Source organism: Rhea pennata, chromosome 5 (genome assembly GCF_028389875.1).
Source record: "Rhea pennata isolate bPtePen1 chromosome 5, bPtePen1.pri, whole genome shotgun sequence".
In the NCBI taxonomy this organism is placed as follows: Eukaryota; Metazoa; Chordata; class Aves; order Rheiformes; family Rheidae; genus Rhea; species Rhea pennata.
This window is the reverse complement of record NC_084667.1, coordinates 40,655,151-40,674,119: the sequence shown is the minus strand read 5'-3', so window position 1 is coordinate 40,674,119 and position 18,969 is coordinate 40,655,151. Positions and strand designations below refer to the sequence as shown.

At 41.5% G+C, this 18,969-nt stretch overlaps 1 protein-coding gene across 2 annotated transcripts in view; it reads left to right on the top strand.

Moving 5' to 3' along the window:
• TSPAN4 (tetraspanin 4) overlaps positions 1 to 18,435 on the top strand; it is a 203,617-nt gene extending 185,182 nt beyond the window's left edge. The window contains exons 6-8 of one of the 2 annotated variants that reach the window (XM_062578026.1): positions 8,337 to 8,468; positions 9,928 to 10,011; positions 13,597 to 18,435. In XM_062578026.1, coding sequence (XP_062434010.1) covers positions 8,337 to 8,468; positions 9,928 to 10,011; positions 13,597 to 13,665 — 285 coding nt within the window. In that variant the 3' untranslated portion in view covers positions 13,666 to 18,435. Of the gene's footprint in view, positions 1 to 8,336; positions 8,469 to 9,927; positions 10,012 to 13,312; positions 13,533 to 13,596 lie in introns of those variants that run through there. The other variant, XM_062578025.1, reaches the window with a different exon arrangement.
• The last annotated feature ends 534 nt before the right edge of the window (positions 18,436 to 18,969 follow it).

Here is an 18,969-nt window from a genome sequence, read left to right as displayed (position 1 = left end):
TGTGACAAATGACTTTTTTTTGTTTGCTTCTCCTTTGCTGAGGATGACTTTCTTTTAAATATTTATATTGTGTTGACCCCTGAAGATCAATTAATTCTGTGCCTTGTTGAGAATGAAGGAGATGATCAGAGAAGAAAAAAAGCAGCTACCTTCTCTTTAAAGTCAAAGGGAACCAGACTGCTTGTGCCGAAGTGAATAGCAATAGTGTAATAACAAGGAACCACTTCAAACTCTTTTCCCGTCTGTCCCATTTCCTTTTGTTGCTATTGTTGGTTTCCTCTAATGTAGTCAAAATGGAAACTGGCTGTGGCGTTTGCAACCTCCTCTTACTCTCAGCACATTTTTTCCCAGCAGAAGCTGATCGTCTTCCGTCACAGATGGGCCGGGAAAGCTTCTTGCTATATCGTCACCACTGTGACATCCTTCTGATTCTCTGATAACACTCTGCTAGTCCTTGCCTCATAGGGACAAGCTATGGTGAGCTCAACAGCTGGCTTCCTCCTTCTGTCTTCAGCTGGCTCACTGAGGAAGCACCATCCACTGCAGTCTAGCTTTGTTACTTCCATCCTTCTTTATTATTCAGCTCAATCATTCCCCTTAGGTGTGGGCTTTCTAATTTGATTTCCTCTGCTTCTTGAATGAGGAAAGGTGCCAAGTCTCTTCAAATTTTCTTCAGCTTTAGAAAGAAGCCCTGTTACCTGTTCTAGCTTAATTCAAAAATCTCATGTAGCTTTCTCAGAGAATCTCCTCTAAAGGCACCAGCATGGTGTGGACTTGCAGGGCTCTAGTCTTGTCTCTGTTGTCTTTGGCCAAAGATGATAGCCTTGGAAGCATTAGGGTAGGTATGTGAGCTATTCAGGATGATGGATGGGCTACCTACCACATTTTGGTATGAGAAACCTGCTCATTTACCCTTTGCTTCCTCTGTTGCCACTTGGGCTGAAATCTTGAATTATGCATCTTTCAATTTTGTAGCCTTTGAGATTCACAGCTGCTCTGCTGTACAACACAGATAGGCAGGCTGCTAAGGAAGGGTCTGGGAATTTAAAAACTCAGGATCACTTGTAGACTCAAAGACTAGGCTTGCCTGGCACATCTTTGAAGCTTTGCGAGCTGCCTGTACTGAGTGCAGTAGGTTCGCAGTAACAGCAGCATGTCTGAAAGACTTAGGCAGCTCAGGTCCTGCCAACACACTAAAAAGCTCTCTATTTCTGCATTGGAACAACTGCATGTGGAAGGTGCCTCCTGTTAACTTTAAAAGGTCATGGCATTTTGCAGTGCTTTTTAAATATTTTCTCTTCCCAATACTATGATCAAACATGAGAAGCTATTAATTGCTTATAGGAGAAATGTATTTTGAGGTTCTAGCCCAAGAGTGGGCCATGTGAAATGTAGATTAAATTTTTAATATCACTACTTACTTATTTGGAAAAATATTGCAAGTTATACTCCCCCAAAGCAATTAACTCTGCTTAGTCAAAATACAGTAGAATTTACTACCATTAGGATGTTTGCAGTAAATATTAATCAGACTTCAGTGACATCTCAAGAAGTATTAAAAACGTACGTCAAAGGGGGAAAGAAACATTTGGAGGATTTGTGGGATGCCAAACCCATGCTTTTCTCTCTTTCCTTCTGTGAAATAGGTGTTATGATACATAACTTATATGCCTAGTTCACCTATCCACATTTTTCCCCAAGATGTTCACAAATTGGACCTGATTCAGAAACAATGTACAAGAATAATTAGGATTCTGGAATTTACTCTTTAGTGAGAAGTTTAAAATTTCTACATGAAATAGTGATGTGATTACAGCCCATAAAAAGAGGACAGCAAGTAAAGTAAAGAGCTCTGTAATTTTTGTAAAGAAAGCATAGTGTGATCCAGGAGCTAGAAATACAAGATACAAATATTTGATGGTGAGATACAGATCTAGAAAGATGGTAGATTCCCTTTCATCCGTGTCAAGATGAGGTGTTTGTATAATGGAAATGATCTTGTTCAGCCACAGGTCCCTGGAGGCAGGACTCTGATATTCTGTGGTCAGTGTAGTACTACATACAGATTATGCATTACATACGTACATACAGATCGTGTATTAATGGTCCCTCTGGCCTTCAGACCTATTACAATTTGATCAGTGTCTTAAAAGCTTCAGGTGAAACTAACTGCAGCTAGTTCTTAGGGCCACAAAAGGTAATAGGAAAGTGCCATCTTGCAAGCCACATCCAACCACATTAAATCACACTTATTTTTCTAGCATAACAACTGTGAAATTAGCATGCACTGTCTTGACAGTACTGCAGTGTTAAAGTCTGCGTGGTCCCAGTGCTAGGCACTGAGGGGACCAGCGAAGAGCTCCACAGATCCATTTCTGCTGCTCTGCATAATAGATTTTCACGTGTATCTTTCAAAGCTATTCAGCAACAGACTATTGCAGTGGTGCAGGGAAAGCAATCCCGGCATGGTTAATTATGTAAAGCACTTTGCAGTTGAATAGCACTATGTAAATGCCAAGTATTACTTTTTTGTGTTCAGTAATAATCATTACCCCTTACATCCCTAATCAGTAGAGTGTAATCACTGATAGGGGGATTAGGAGCATACAGGGGACTTCCAGAAAGGAAGGTCCCAGCCCAACTGTTTTCATTCTGGCTCCTAAGAGACTACTGGCAAAAGACCCCCCCCATTAGAGCTAATCACCCTGCTATGTAGGTAAATGTCTCAGCACTGATTTTTTTTAATGGAGCCAGCAGATCTCAGTCAGTTGGTTGAGCAATGAGCCATGTTTATGCACGGATGGAAAACAGCAGCCTCAGAGGAAAAAAAATGCCCCAACCCAAAACACAAAACAAAACACGATAGTAGCAGTAATGTTAGAGAGGCCGCCGCTGCCTCCTCCTCCCTTATCCCTTCTGCATTCGCACTCCTTTTCTTTGCACAAAAGTCACTCAGAGCTTGAGCAGAAGGATGGCACTGTGATTAAAGCACTAGGCGCAGACACCGAGGAGCTAAGCGCTAGCATACGTCGTCCTTCTTCCTGCCATTAGTTTAGACAAAGACCAGCCCCATCGTGAGTTTACTAAGTAGGATGATGCACAGCAGCTAACAGAATAAGGGCTTCTATTCTGGTTAAAGAATGAAAAAAACCTGTTTTCCCAGAAACAGAAGCACATTTAGCAGGTAGCATTTGTTTCTTTGTGTAACTGCTTGATCACAGATCAGAGAGGAGTTTCAACTGGCAGTGTGGATACGCAGTGGAAGCATTCACTTGTGAATGGGCACTTTCTCCTTCAAGTGTGAAAGCCCTGAGCACCTTTGACAGATGTGATCAGATTCTGTTTTCCTTTTTTTTTTTCTCCTCTCAGAATAAAGGCAGGGGGGAAATCCCTGAATAATTAAGCAGAAAGGATAACAGGCACTAGTTTTGTGTCCTTTCTGCTCTTTTGGGAAGCTTGCCTACTTCTTTGCAGCCTTGTACCTTTAGAAATCATATATGCTTCTGTTAAAAGGGGCGAAATCATTCTACAGTTCATCACTGGGAACAGCAAGGGTCCATAAGCCCCAAGTTTAAGGAGGAAGTTCTAGCTTTAGTCTAGGACTGATACTTTCAGATTACCAAAAAAGGAGTTGGGTTCAGCTGCATACATGCAGTGCATGTTAGAGGAAAAGCATTAGACTCCTCTGGCCAGAAGTGTTAAGCCTCTAGGTCATGGAGCTGTTTCAAATTGAAATATTTCTACGATTCTATGATTTTATTGATAAATCTTTCTTTTTTAATACCTTCAGCTAACCAAACTCACTGTCTTGCTCAACGGTGTTTCAAACTTTAAAAGAAACAGACACAAAAGCAGATGATTTTGCATGTTGTAACTGGGGACTGCAAAAGCATATAAGGTAATTTTAAACATGACTAAGATTCTAATACTTTAGGCTGTAAGTTGCACGGAGCTGTATTACACTCCTGAACATCCAGGACTGGTTAAAGTTACAGGTGGAAACCATTAGGAAATGAGGAATGGGCATTAATTTTTAAAATGCTGCTTCATCACCAACATCTTTGTGATCAATATTTGAACACTTCTCCTTTTAACTAACTAGTCAGTAATTTGAGAGGGCTATAGAAAAAGCATTAGCTTCGTTAAAGTGAGCAGATTCGGCTCACTTTCGCTGCTGTATAATGCCTTTCATGCCTACTTAGACCACTGTAACTGAGAGTAAAACTTGACCCTATCTCCCCCCACCCCTGTCACTGATTCTATGTTAGATTAAAACACACTTTGGATTACTGCTGAAGTAATTCAAATCATCCATTAAATATTGTATGATTTTAAATTAAAACCATCTTATTCACCACTTTTCAGTGATGGAGGAAAAAGACATACAAAAGCCACTGCAACCCTAGGTCTCCCTCACAGTCATCATACCAGAAAAACAGTAACTGCTAAAAACGTGTCTGAGACAGGGATTCAGGATCTGTGGGCTTCTTTTTTATTCATAAGCTCTGTCTCAACCGGGCTGGTTTTTGCAAGAATGTGGCAAGGAAACTATGAACCATTTAGTCTTCAATACTAGAGTAGCCAGTAAAATATATACGTCAACGCTTCTTCTGCATGCTGCCACTGCAGTAAGACAGAAACATTTTGCTTAGCATTAACTACTAGTGCTAGCTATCCCAGGGCAGAGCAGCACCTGCTTGTTAACACAAAAATAAAGCTATCTGGGGGCAGTGTTGCATTCCATAAATACAGCCGAGATCCCTCCACGCCACGTGATGCTGCCTGGCTGGGAAACGCTCCTCAGCCCGTGACCTCTGGCTGCGTCGCTGCATCGAGCAGCCCCTAACTGTCCACAGCTCTCAGGAGCTGAACTTTCAGTGTCCCAGCCTTCTCCTGCCAACTCCCCCATGGCAATCAGTATCGGGGAGCTACTGATGTCTCCTTAACAAAGGAGGTAAGAAGCATGTTTTGAAATTTTAGGAGCCAGAGCCTCCCATGTGAAGGAAACAGGAGAGGATCATCGGTATTCCCAGAAACATCCAGCGACAGCAGCTTAGATACTCAGAGGAGTTCTAGCAAAGTTTTGCTTGTTTGAGTAACTCTTCCCCAACTACTATCAGTGCCCCCCAGAACTACTACACAACTGTGACCTTGTCCCATAAGTACCTGCATTCCTGCTCTTTCACAGCAGTGAGCCCTAGAATCAAGTGCTGTGTGGTGTCCAAGTCAAGGTGGCTTCAGGGTACTGCTGTTCAAAAGACAGTATCTGACATCTTCTGAAATCATCCCCTTTTAAAGTGTGGTAGTCGCGATAAAATAAAAGTACTATTAGTCTGTAATTGTTTCTGAAAAAAACCTATTGCTGCCTGTGGGAACTAGGAACAGAATTAAGCAATTAGGCGGTCTTGTCTAATTTTATCACTAAATAGTGAAATGAACAATACAGAACTGTAAACGTGACCCATAAAGTGAATGTGGTTGTAGCTTATCTTTGTCTGCAATTGCTTTGTGCTGATCAGGCAGCTTAGCTTTCTGACCACGGCGAAACATCAGCCTTTGCGGAAGAACAGAATGTCTGAAATAATAATAGCTGGCTCCAACAAACTGCTAGTTACAGGTATTTTCTTCCATGTGATCTATGCTTTTTCCATCCTCCAAGTACAGGACTGTCTCCCAATCATCCTTGCCCAGAAACTCTAAATTTTAAAAATGTTTCTCTCAAATCTCACATGAAAGGCCCTCTTAGTTCTCCTTTTCTCCTTAATAGTCTCCTTTCTTCTAGTAGTCCCTCATCTCTCTGAATGATCTGGCTACTTCTGATCATTCAGCTTCATGCATATGGGATAAATCAGGTGCTTATCGAATGAGCCAAAATCAGCCCCTACACTCACTGTTTTCTATTTAGGCCTCCATACTGAAGTCCCTGAATTTACTGAGCCCTCAGTTTGATCCGTCTTTTTGGCTCTCAGCTAGGCCCCTTTGCTGATTCTGTACTGGGGACCCAAACCAACCACTGCTGCCTGTTCCTGCCTCTGTGTTTGAGCTTCTACCATGGGTTGATGCCTCTAGAGATGCTGCTTGCCTGACCCACTTATTCTCTTCCACATCTCTTGTCATGTGTTGTCATCTTCTGTTGCATTTCCTCCCATCCCAGAATTACAGATTCTCATGTTGTTTCATTCCTTTTCCCCCAATTCTTAGCCCTTTTGCCCATTGCTAGGTCTGCCTTGCGGGCCAGCAGTAGCAGGCAAGCATCAACATTTAATCCTCTGTGCTTGTACAATACACTGAGGATCCTTGTGGGCAGGCAATGTGTAGCCAAGGTCAGCCTAATCTAGCCAACTTCAATGTTGCTCCTATTGCAACTGCACCCCACCTATTTCCAGCTCAGGCTTACTAGAAATGTGCTCTTTACAGTCTCCAGATCCCAATCCTAGAGCTCTTCCTAGCTACTTTCTGCTTCCTGCACTCTATTGGAACAGCTGTCTTTCTTCAACACCATTAGTGATCTCTTTTTTAATAAAATCTATTCTGTCTTCATTCTCTGTCGCCTGTCAGACATCCACTCTCAGCCGTGCAGTAGTATGGAGGGGAGGCGGCTAGCCTTGACCTGTGCAAACTTGTGTCATTCATGTCTGGCCTGAACATCACTCAAATGTCTCAGCCCTTGCTATGCTACCCTCTACATCACTGGTGAACAACATTTTCAAGGCTTGTGAATTCCAGTCTGCTGTCACTTCTTACTCTCTATCAAAAGATCTGCCTTCTGATTCTGATCAACTGGTGACGGCGCTCTTGTTAAAATTTCTAGATAAAGCCTCTTTCGTCAAATGCGTGGCATTTGTTCCCTATAGCTCCCATCTGCTTTGGGACCTGTTTTGCATGCAGGAACATAAAGAAACAATAATAGCAGAGAGTTACAAAGTTTTTTTTCCCTTGCAAGTCATTTTGTAGAAAATACAGCCTGTAAACTCCCAAATCAAACACTCGCAAGCTATGGATTGATTTCTGCCACAGACCCAATCACAGGATTGTGAGCAGAACCTCAGGGGGCTATCTGCTGCTCCAAGAAAGGCTGTTGACTTTTGCTTGGCAGAAGAAAAACATTGTGCTGTGAGCACTGAAACGTCTCTGACTACTGGCTGTGAGTGCTTGCAGCAGCAGGAGATACGCGAGGCAGCGTGTGACACCTCTGCCCTCTATTGGCCTTGAACAGCTGATCTTCTCCGGTGAGTGCTGTAAGACCTGAGCACTCAGCTCACCATGCAAATAAACCCTGAAACTACTATACTTACTTAAAGAAAACTCTCCCTCAGGCCAGTAAGTATCAGGATCTAAAGTCCTTCCTTGGTCCTGGTGATGCAGAAATTTGCTTGAGTCTTTACATACAAGACATACATACATTACATACATACATTCTGTGTATGGATGTGAAAAATATTCTACATATCTTTATAAATCAGGTTTTAAAAATAGACTTTGGCAAGTCATTTGGGGGCTAATTAGGTGTGGCTAGCATGGAGCTGAAAAAGATCTTGGAACCACTGTTACAGCAGTTCTGCAGCCGGATGTTTGTAAATCCACATGGGCTGTCTTGTTTTAATCATCACTGGTACTAAAGTTTCTATATACCTGCAAGTTTCATACTTTCTCAGCATAGGAGTGACAGATGGTGTATATAACTATATGCTATTGAATCTTAGCTTTTGTATCACAGGAATGCCCCAGGATAATAATATATCCAGTTCCCAGAGAAGATGGGCACAGAGCCCTTCCCTCTACTATTATGTGCATTTCCTGTGCTTTCCATCCCACTACTGAAATGCATCAAATCTACCAATTCAGCACTAACATAGTCATTGTACATTGTTTTTCCTATGTACTTACACTTAAAGCACCACGACTTAGGAGCATCAGATGATGACATTAAGGACCTTTGCCAAAGAGAGAAGAGGAGGAAATAGACGTTTTACTGAATAGCAAAGAGTCAGGTTGAGTCTTCTCAATTCTTGGCTGAGGTTTCCTGTTTCAGCTCCTGCACCGTCTTGCTGCTGCAAACAGGCACCTTTGCCTTTTCGTTCTCTCAACATTAGCTACAGGACTGTACTTCTACATACTCTACAAGAAGTTAAGGGTAGGGGAGAGGAAGGGTCTATTTGGGGAAAACTGAGGAGATAACTGTATTTCTTTAAAAAATCCCACATCCCAGCCGCTATAATGAGAATGCACCAAATTGTGTCCAACACGAGGCATGGAAGATTCTTCCATTTCCTTTGAATGAGCAGAGATCAGTGACAGCCCATACTTACAGCATCACTTGGTTCTTCTTTTTCCAGTTCAGATGCTGTGGTGTCTCCAACTATACCGACTGGTTTGAAGTGTACAACACAACCCGAGTGCCAGACTCCTGCTGCTTGGAGTTCAGTGAGAACTGTGGGCTCCATTCCCCAGGGACCTGGTGGAAAGCGGTGAGTAGCTCCAGCAGCAGCTGCGCAGCCTTACCACGAGCGCTGCAGCACTATCCAGTAACAGCAGCTCTGTGTGGCCCAGGCAGTCACTGGGCTGAAGGGCTGCGTGAGCCTGTGGTGCTCTGCTCCCGCCAGGAACTCCGATTCAGGGACTTGCGTTGCACAGTACGGGAGAGAGAATTGTCCCACTGATCTCCCTGAGCAACCCCAGTTCAAGCCCAGCATTAGAGTTTTCTTTTTTCCTTTTCTTTTCTCTTTTTTTTTTTTTTTTTTTTTTTTTTTTTTTTTTTATGAGTCTCTGTACTTCCCTTTAATCAAATTCAAAGCTTGATGGGGTAATTTCCTTACCACATTCTTTCTCATGTTCTCGGCAGGATCATTCCACAGCAGATAGTCAGAGTCTGTATTCCTGTCTGAAATAAGCTCAGCAATTCTTTGTGCTAATTGCAGGTAGTGTAATTACCCAGGAGGGATGTGGGGGCAAGGCTAGCTAGTGAAGTGGAATTAATGGTGTTTTGCTGATTCTTGTGGTTTGCAAAGGAAGATGCTCTGTGAGCTCTCGGCCGCTTTCTAATGAGAGCGCGTATGCATGGATTGGTATTTGCAGCAGCTGAGCTCCAGCCAAGCCTGACTCCCTTATATCTCTAGCATAGCTCCAAATCAGATTTTTAATTTAAGTATTGAAGAATTTTTGTTTCCTATTTTAACGTGGGTAGCCAGATGACCAGTGCAGCTTAACCAGGCTAAAACCAGATCTGCTAGGGGGAGCTTAATACTTTTTTATTTAGAAATACTGTAAAAAGCCCCTAGCTGAAGGCTACCATCCTTATGTACATTACAGGACACGGAGTACAAGGTTGTCTTAGAGGGGAAATAAGCCCGCAAGCACATTATTTAAAGAAAAGTTTCACTTAGGCTAATTCCATCAAGGACTGGGCCAGGAATATGAGGTTATGTCTGCTGCAGAATTTAAACCAGGAAGAAAATAATGGAGGAGCTCCCATATTGCAACTTGAAATGACAGAAAATGGTATGAAATGGTATGGCAGAAGACGCTACTGAACAGATCTCACTAGCACCTTTGGGGTAGTTTTTTTTTTTAATATATATATTACATAATAACATTTTTTTTCCTTAAACATGGGGAACATGAAAAAAAATAAAGACTCAGGCTCATAGAAGGCAAAGATACCCCAAATACATTGCTTGCTTGTTTTTAAATACTGGCCAAATTTAAATGGAGTAGCACTCGTAACCTTTTGGAGGTGTGCTTTATTTGTGTCATTACAAGTAATATTCCATGGTCAAGTGTCAGCCCAGAATTACACTGTATTTGCTAAAATGCTGAAATGCTGATTCAGGCTACCTAGGAGCTTAGTAACCTGGTTCTTTTCTGTTCTTGTATTCTCAGGGAGTTACAGCCATGTGTTTATGGATAATACATTTTTTTTTTCCCCAGCCTTGCTATGAGACAGTGAAAATATGGCTCCAGGAGAACTTACTAGCAGTGGGAATCTTTGGATTGTGCACAGCTCTGGTGCAGGTACACTCTAATACTGATTTCAGTTCCTAAGTGATGGCAGCTAAATCACAGAATCATAGAATTCGTAATGCTCAAAGGGGCCTCTGGAGATCATCTAGTCCAACTTCCCCGCTCAGCAGGGTCACCTAGAGCATGTTAGACAGGGTTGCATCCAGGCAGGCCTTGAATATCTCCAGAGAAGGAGACTCCACCACCTCTCTGGGCATCCTGTTCCCATGACCTGTCACTCTCACAGGGAAGAAATTCCCCCTCCCCCTTCAGGCGGAACTTCCTGTGGTTCAGTTTCTGCCCATTGCCTCTTGTCCTGTCACACCGCACAACTGAAGAGTTTGTCACCGTCGCCTTGACACCCTCCCTTCAGGTACTTGTACACATTGATAAGATCCCCCCTCAGTCTTCCCTTCCCCAGGCTAAACAGGCCCAGCTCTCGCAGCCGTTCCTCATCGGGCAGGTGCTCCAGCCTCTGAGCATCCTCGTAGCCCTACGCTGGACTCTCTCCAGTCTCTCTTGTACTGGGGAGCCCAGAACTGGACACAGTACTCGAGATGAGGCCTCCCCAGGACTGAGGAGAGGGGCAGGATCACCTCCCTCAACCTGCTGGCAGCACTCTTCCCAATGCAGCCCAGGAGACCATTGGCCTTCTTGGCCACAAGGGCACATTGCTGGCTCATGGTCAACTTGTCATCCACCAGCACTCCCAGGTCCTTCTCTGCAGAGCTGCTCTCCAGCAGGTCAGCCCCAGTCTGTACTGGTGCCCAGGGTTATTCCTCCCTAGGTGCAGGACTCTGCACTTGCCCTTGTTGAACCTCATGAGGTTTCTCTCCAGCCTGTCCAGGCCTCTCTGAATGGCAAATGAGTAGCACTAGATCCAGACATCTGCTGTCTCAGCCTGTTCAAATAACTTCAAATTTTGCATGATGTTAAACTAAAATTCTGGGAGATTTAACAATGTCTTATGTTTTCATTCTGTTAAAACACTGTGCACAGGGTACAGAACTAGCAGTACTGCACAAACTTTCTGTTTTATCATGTGTTGCAAAGAGTATGCACTTGATAAAGTGGTTCATCTAAGGTTCACCTTACCTGTACTTGTCCCTTTTGTATTTTTATATTTGTATTTTTTATAATCATACCTGTATTTGTCCTTTAATTTTTCAGAGAAGAATGACAGCTTAGGCTAATATCTAACTTACAGATAGCCTAAAGGTAGTGTAAGATTTCAAATGCATCCTCAGTCCTAGAGTAACTTATAAATTTGGATGCTGTTACCTTTTGTCCATTTTTTCACCCAACCAGTTAAAATATAAAACAGTGTTTCCTTATCCATTAATTAATTTCAAAATCCTTAAATTCAACAATCCTTAATCCATTAAGTGAATGTCCACAAGATTGGCATAGAATCCCTGTCAGATTTTGACCTGCAGTTGTTCCAAGCATAGCTTGGGTCGATGTAGTGCCTTGTCTCTTACTCTTACAGAGACATATCTTTAATCTGGCAAGCCACAATTCTGGCCACAGTGCAGCCACAAGGGCATGAACCTCAGTCTCAGATACATAGGCAAAACCTGTGCTGAGGATCAGCCCTATTCAGCTACACTCTGCCCTCTTCTTATGGTCTGAAGTCCCACTCCTGAATGCATTGAAGACAGAGCTTTAGTTTCCAGTTCCACCTCTCACACTCAATGTGTAAGCAGAAAGTTTGGCATTGCTAAGCTAACTGTACCTCCAAATTAACCTGTGGTTTTAAGCTTGCCTGGCGTGCCACTACCAAGCAAGAGCGAGCCTGGAATCAGAACTCAGCTCGTACTCTTGCAGATTAGGCAGAAGAGCACATGTCTAACTGCCTCATGAGTCATGTATTGCCTGCAACTTGTTAATGCAAATGCCTGACTCTTTCTTTGTAGGCCCAAATTCAGTAGAGTTTTGTTTTCCAGTATACTAAGCAGATATGCTTAGGAAATAGATAAGTGTAACAAAATTATATGGTAGAGAGATGGTATAAATTAATCTGTTACTGCATTTTAAAGAACAGCTTCTAAGTATCTATGCAGCATTCAAGGAATCTTTAAAAGATAGATACATTATAAACCCAATAGACCATGCCAGAGGCCTTCTCATAGACCCTGATTATATTCAGGTTTTTAAAAGCAAATGATATCTGACAAATAAAAATGACTAGTTGCCATGGGAGAAAACATTTCAGACATTTAAAAAATGCAAATTAATATTCCTAGTAAATTGCTATGAAACATTGAAAATAGTTCAGAACATAAAAGCTTTTGCCAGGGTCTGTCTTCCACTGCACTATGTGACTGAATCTAATTGACGATGAAAGACTTGATCTTCTGCCACTTCAATAAATTAGGCTCCCTCTGTTGTTGCTGTTAGGATGTTGATCTGGCCCTAACTGTACGACAGCTTTTGTTTTTCATGTTAATAGTATTATGGTTAGAATCGTACAATGACGTAACTTGAAGGACATACAGCACACATGGCAGAAGAATTTTCTTCAGTCATGCATGCTAAAGATTTGTTATGTATGTGCCGAAGTTTTGTTACGCCTGCCGTCTTTGAGGGTGTTCCTTTGTTAGGAATTGGAAGGCAATGTTCTAGGAGCTACTTCCAAAATGATGGGTGCTTACATAAAACAGCAAACTAAAGCCTAACAATCTTACTGCACTCTGGAAGAAAGGGAAGTGAAGGAGATATTGCATGTATTTAACCTGACCATTTTTTCACTTTTGTTTATGAAGTAATAGTATGTTACTGCTCATGTTCTCTTTCTAGGAACTGCCATTCCTCTATGTAGATAGAGAATTTTAGATGGTCAAATTAAGTGCTTAAAATAGAATTCAGACCAAAAAAACCCACTATCTGGCAAACCTATAAAAACCACTTAGTACCTTCATGTAAGTATATTCCAAAAGGAAGGCAAGTAGCACTCTCTTCCCCATCCCCTCTTCCGATGAAGTAACCCACCAAAGGTGACACGACAGGTCAGCAGTTGGGCTGGGAGGAGAGCCATTGCCTGTCTGCTGCTTCTCACAAATAGGCTGAGCGGCGAGACACATACCTTGTCAATACGGCATTGACGATTACGATTAATACACGGACAGTCTCCAGTGATCCCCCTGCAGCATTAACTGCACACGCACGCTTGGAAAAGTAAAGATTTGGGCTAGGGATGGAAATGATTGTCTTTCAAAGCAATAGCTATAGAGATAACTGCAGCCCCACAAGCTGAGTGGGTTCCTCCTATAAAATATTTTTGAGCAAAAGACATCCAAATATTTCTTTTCAGTATACCTCTTCCCAGTATCTGGTGGCTGCTTTTCATGGAGAAATCAACTCTCCTGTGCTCTCACTGTTCATTCTGTAAAACAGCAATACAGATAAGGACAAAAGGCAGACAGAAACTAGGAACAGAACAAGGACATGGGCCAGCACAAAAGCAGTATGTGATGTGTCTTCCTGTGTGTGAATGGGAACAAAAACAGTGTAAGCATGCCTTTTCTTTTTTCTTTTCAATAAATAGTTTTCTTTTGACTTACTGAAAACTGGTTGTTTGTTTGTTTTTTCTCTTAGATTCTTGGACTCACCTTTGCAATGACCATGTATTGTCAGGTAGTCAAGGCAGACACCTACTGTGCATAGATACCATTCCCAATCTCTCTGCTTCTCCTCCAAAGGACACAGGAGAAATCTCCTTCATGCTCATTCTTCTGACCTTCCCCCCCCCCCCCTTTGTAATATAAACTGTGTATAATGCTATCTTTCTGAAGATTTTGTGAATCACCCCACTTCACTGAAGGAGGAAGAAAAGACAAACTCAGTACTTGAACTGGCACAGGTAAGAAGCAGCCTTGTCTTTGAACAGAAGAAAACCTCCAAAGAGCAATGGTTCCTTTTCAATGGCCTATGGCAAAACTAAGGAGGCTGCTTATGGAAGGCTGATCTGCAAACTGCTGTTAGGAAAAGATTGCACTGAGGAAACCTCTGTGAAAGCTGCCAGGTTGCCTTCTAGCATATCACAGTCTGCAAGAGAGGGTGCAGAAAATGAGTATTCTTCAGCATTTGAAGAAGGTGCAGAGTAGCTAGCATTGAATGCAATTGCTCACACACAGGTAGAATGTCAAGCGCAAGCTGCCCTGCCTCCAAGTGTCTCAAGATGATTTTGTAGCCACGAGAGGATCATCTTCAGAAATACGTTAATCTCATGTGCTGCAAAGTCATCTGATCTGGCTGTTAAGGGGAAAATAATATTGGACAATGTCTCACTTACTTACTTACTTACTAATTGCCAGTGGCATTGTAGATTGTTGGCTGTATATGTAATATATATTCATATACACCTACTGTTCTGAAAGGAGATGAATACCTAGCATCTAACCTCAGAAAGAGGGAACCCTTCTATCCAATTTTACATTCCAACTGAAATAACTGAGTATTATTTCTTGTAGGAGGCACTATCACTTATACCTCTGGGAAACAAGTAATTACATGCAGCTGTATCTTTATTTCAGTAAACAACTTGTGAGTGGGCTCTCTGTCATTCTACTATTTTTTCATTCCTGTTTCAAGTTAGTCTGCCAAAAAATATCACTTCTTTCCACACTTGAAGATCCATACACAAATCTGTCAGCTCTTCCTTCCCTGAATGTCACCATTTCATTAATTTACTCCAGGATACCATCATTTGCAGGTATGATAGAGTTTGGCTTGCTGAGGATAAATCTTTTTGCACGTTACTTATCTTTCCTAGAGTTATTAAGGCTTCAGAGGTTTTTTATGCTTAGAATTTTTTAGCGGCTTCCTTATGACAGCCAAGGCACATCAGTCTTTGTTGGAAGTAGAGTCACCTCTCAGTTCTGCCTTTCATACCCATCTCCCTCCTCCTAGCTTCAACGGCTGTTGACTAGAATAACCTCCACTTTTTGCAGAATTTGGAGAAATCAAAGTTGTAACAACTTTCCTTTGCCAGAGAACAGCTAGCAGTTGCCTGATTTCTTCCCCCTGCATTGGTAACTGATGTAATTTTAGGTAGTAGCCTTCTGTAGAAACCATGGCTATGAGGTTAAGAACCAGGTGCTTCTTACAATGCAAACAAGTTGCAAAGAATTTCCCACCAGCAAGCAGCCTCAGACAATGCACATACATGCGCCTGCATGATAAGAAGTGGCAGAAGCATCCTGGGGAAAATGAACAGCAGGGAACAGGCTAACAGAGAGATTCACCTGGCCCGTTCCCCACGGCCAGCTCACTCAGGGCCTCTCAGCCGCTGCCAGGGGAGCGGCTAGACAGCCCGGGTGCCCGATGCAGCCATTCCTACTGTGACAGATTAGAAGTATGCATCAAGCTCAGGCACCTGTTACTTGTACCCTCTAGTACTTAAAACAGAAGGTCTCAGCTACAAATGATGCTTTGCTTACCTTGATTTAAATGCAATTTCCAGCAGGAAGGCTGGACTCTTCCAATCCATAGTCTGTATAGCAATCTCCCCCAAACATCAGTAAGTAATCCTATCCTGGACCTGCATCGTTGGACAAATACTACTACTCTCTATTTTTTTTCTCTCCTCACTAATTTCTTGCAGTCTTCTCCCCCCTCAGGCCCAAACTACCCTGTGTTTTGTGGAAACATGCTTAGGACAGTCTGCTCTGTGAAACTGCAAGTACCTTTCAAAATTCTGTGCCTACCTTTATGCAGCAACCACTGTACCATTGGGCACTTACTTACTTGTGCAGGCTAAGTTCGAAGTAATACATTACTTGTGTGTATGTTATATGCCTTCCCAATCACTTGCTATCACAGCAACCTCATTACCCCTAATGGATTTTATTACTGGTGATTGGTGGTGATTTTATTAGTGCTGATTTTACTACTATTATTGCTATACCAACAAGCCACAAACGTTAACAGACGTTGACCCAAGACAGAAGTTTAACTGAGTGAGTACCCAAGAATACACAGGATCTCTCTGCCTTGAGCAAGAGACTTACTTACTCTTGGTGTTGTAATCACCAAAGTCTCATGTTCCACTTCCCGAGCTGAGACAGACCTGTAAACAGTCTTGTTCTTTGAGAGATGGAGAGGTGGTATAAGCAAGTTTGTTCCTCCCTCCCTCCACTCTTTTTTATTTTCTTACCTGCATAGAAGCAATTCCAAGTTAGATGTACCATTAGGGTAAGTTCTTGCCATGGTTTATTATAATAGTTGGACTCACTCTGAGGTGCTCTTGCTGACAGCTGAGATTCCACCACTGAAAAGCAGTGTAACAGTGATATGAACACATTAACAGAACATTGATTTTTAAAAGAAAGATAAAAGATAGACAGACAAGGTTATTGGTAGTGGTCCGCCATTAAAATTTAACAAAACACAGAGCAGTCCTGATGGCTCAGGACTCAGTTGATGAGCGCAAACCGTTGTGCAATAGAGCTCCCACAGAGGCCACCTCTCATCAGTTTACCTGCTGCTGGTGCAGGAAATGAGAGACCACAACCCTCATCATGTGAGTCTCCTAATAATGCATGCTGAGCTCTTAGAGAAGACAGCTAGGCTTCATGAAACCTACAGAAGACACAAAATGAGAAACAGTAGGAAGAGTGAAGACAAGTCACCCCTTCTGGTTCCCTCTAATCAGGTGCCATGCATTAGGTGTCTGTCTTTACAAGCTAAACTGCCTGGTTTTCAAAGAAAGAGAAGTATTAGCAATACTGTATTTGTAAATCCCAGTCACTGCAACAGCAACATTCAGCAGTAACAGGGGAGGGGGAGCCAAACCCCAAACTCCTCCTTGCATTGCATAAACACTACTCTTACACTGCCAACAGAGATGTTAGTGCAACTTACTAAGTCTGAACAACAACTGGGCTATTTTTCTATATTTGATGTTGTTAGCACTCTTCACACAGGCCACCAAACAGATGATATGGTGCTTAAAGCATTACCAGCGCAATCCAATTGTAAACCTTTGTCCATACTCACTCCGTTCAACAGTACACGAAAAAGCGTCAGACTTTTACTTACTTACTTATCATACTTTGTTTTTAAAAAAGAAGGAGTTGCAGCCTTTCTCCAGCAACAGTCTGAATATTTTTTGATGTGTCACATTAGCATTTAAAAAAACATAAATAGCTTTTTTTAAAAAAAAGAAAAAAAGTTCCATAGTGTGCAGAAACTTTAGCGTGAACTAGCTGATTGTAACTTCCCTGTAGTACATAATACACCCTTTTACAAGGCTGCTTGTACCATAGATACGCAGAGCAACACAGAAGTCATTCCAATCGCCTCCGTTAGTGTATTGTCAATTTTACTAAGGACTTCTATATTATTTATTTTCCCATTTTATTTTTGAGCATGAAGGAGGACTTCTTGTTACATTTAAATTGAAGACAGACTCAAAGGCAACAAAGTCAGAGACTGAAGCCAAGCACTCTTAATTTATACTCATTGTGCTTTCTCATTAATAACAAGGTATGAAGGAATAGGGCATACAGCTGGACCTCCTGAATTCAGCAAGATCAAGATTTGGCTTTTAGGTTCAGTCCAATATATTTTTGGCTCTTCTGTCCTTCCACCTCTACAACTATAGGAATATATATAAATCTATATATAATAGAATGTGTTTTATTTTCTTGTACAGTAACTGTCAGTAGCAGCCAAAACTTACTGCTTGATAGAATTATTTAGCTCTACATCTTATAGCACACAATCAATGAAATTCACTTCTATGAATACTTATTTACTCCTTCCCCTCAAATCCAACCTTCTAAAGATTTTTTTTCTTCTATTTAATCATTACCATTTGAATGCTGCATTGTATGATTTATAGTAAGGAGAGGAAGGAACCGCTCAGAAGCTATATTTTATCTAGCATCAGAAATATATGGCTCCTACGCAAATCCATCCCACCCCTCACTTCTTACAAGCTAATTAAAAAATAGTTGCTTACCTCTCTCAGTGCTTGTGGTTCCAAGCTGCCTCTTCCTCCATTCATGGGTAAGACAGGAGGTTGTCGTACGGAAAAAGTTAAAAGCCATTCACATACCTGATATTGATAGTTTCACTGTTATGCTGTAAGTGTGGCACCAAAGGTAAGCAGCAGGGGAAAAAAAAGAAAGAAAAAAAAAAAGAAACCCCACAAAGGTGGCATTTATTTTAAAACCAAGCTATTATTTACTTTGTCCACAAGGACTCATGCTAAGTGTGAATGATCTTCATAGATACTGCTTTTGACAATTCACAGTAAGAAAACAAGTCAGGACTTGCCATCGGAAATTCTGTTTGGAGCTCCTTTGTGAATTCTCTTAGTTTGTCACCTGTATCTTATCATAGTAGACAGGTCTTCTCTGTTCCTTGGATTTTGTCACTGCAACAATAATGATACATTTTTGTGCATTCATATAAAGAACAAAATTTAAAATATACATTTTATTTTTTAAAAGTTATTAAATATTCTTTAAAGTTTACAACAGAATGTCTTTTGTATTCTTTTTAATGAAGTCACACACTGCAAGCCATACAATGAGTATATATACATATACATATATATATATATATATATATATATATATATATATATATACACCCAAAGATGTGTGTGCACATCTTTTTTTTTTCCTTTTGCTAGTGCCTCTACATTTGGTGTATTCCAACCAACAACCAACACAGGAGTGCTATTAAAAGTATAAGGGTAGAAATGGCCTGAAAGTGGAAGGAATCAGATGTTTTAGAGTTTTTTGCAGGAAACCTCATAAAGGATAATGCAATCCTTCAGTGGAAGTTTCTTCCAAATCCCACAAGTCAGTGGCAGGTTTCCATTTCTTGAATCATTTTCTTCTCCCTGTTAAATGTACCACTAGATGGTTTCATTAGCCACATCTAACTTTAATTCTTCTCTGAATTCTTTAAAGCTTTTAACTTCAATGTTACCGTGTAGCAGTGAATTTCACAATT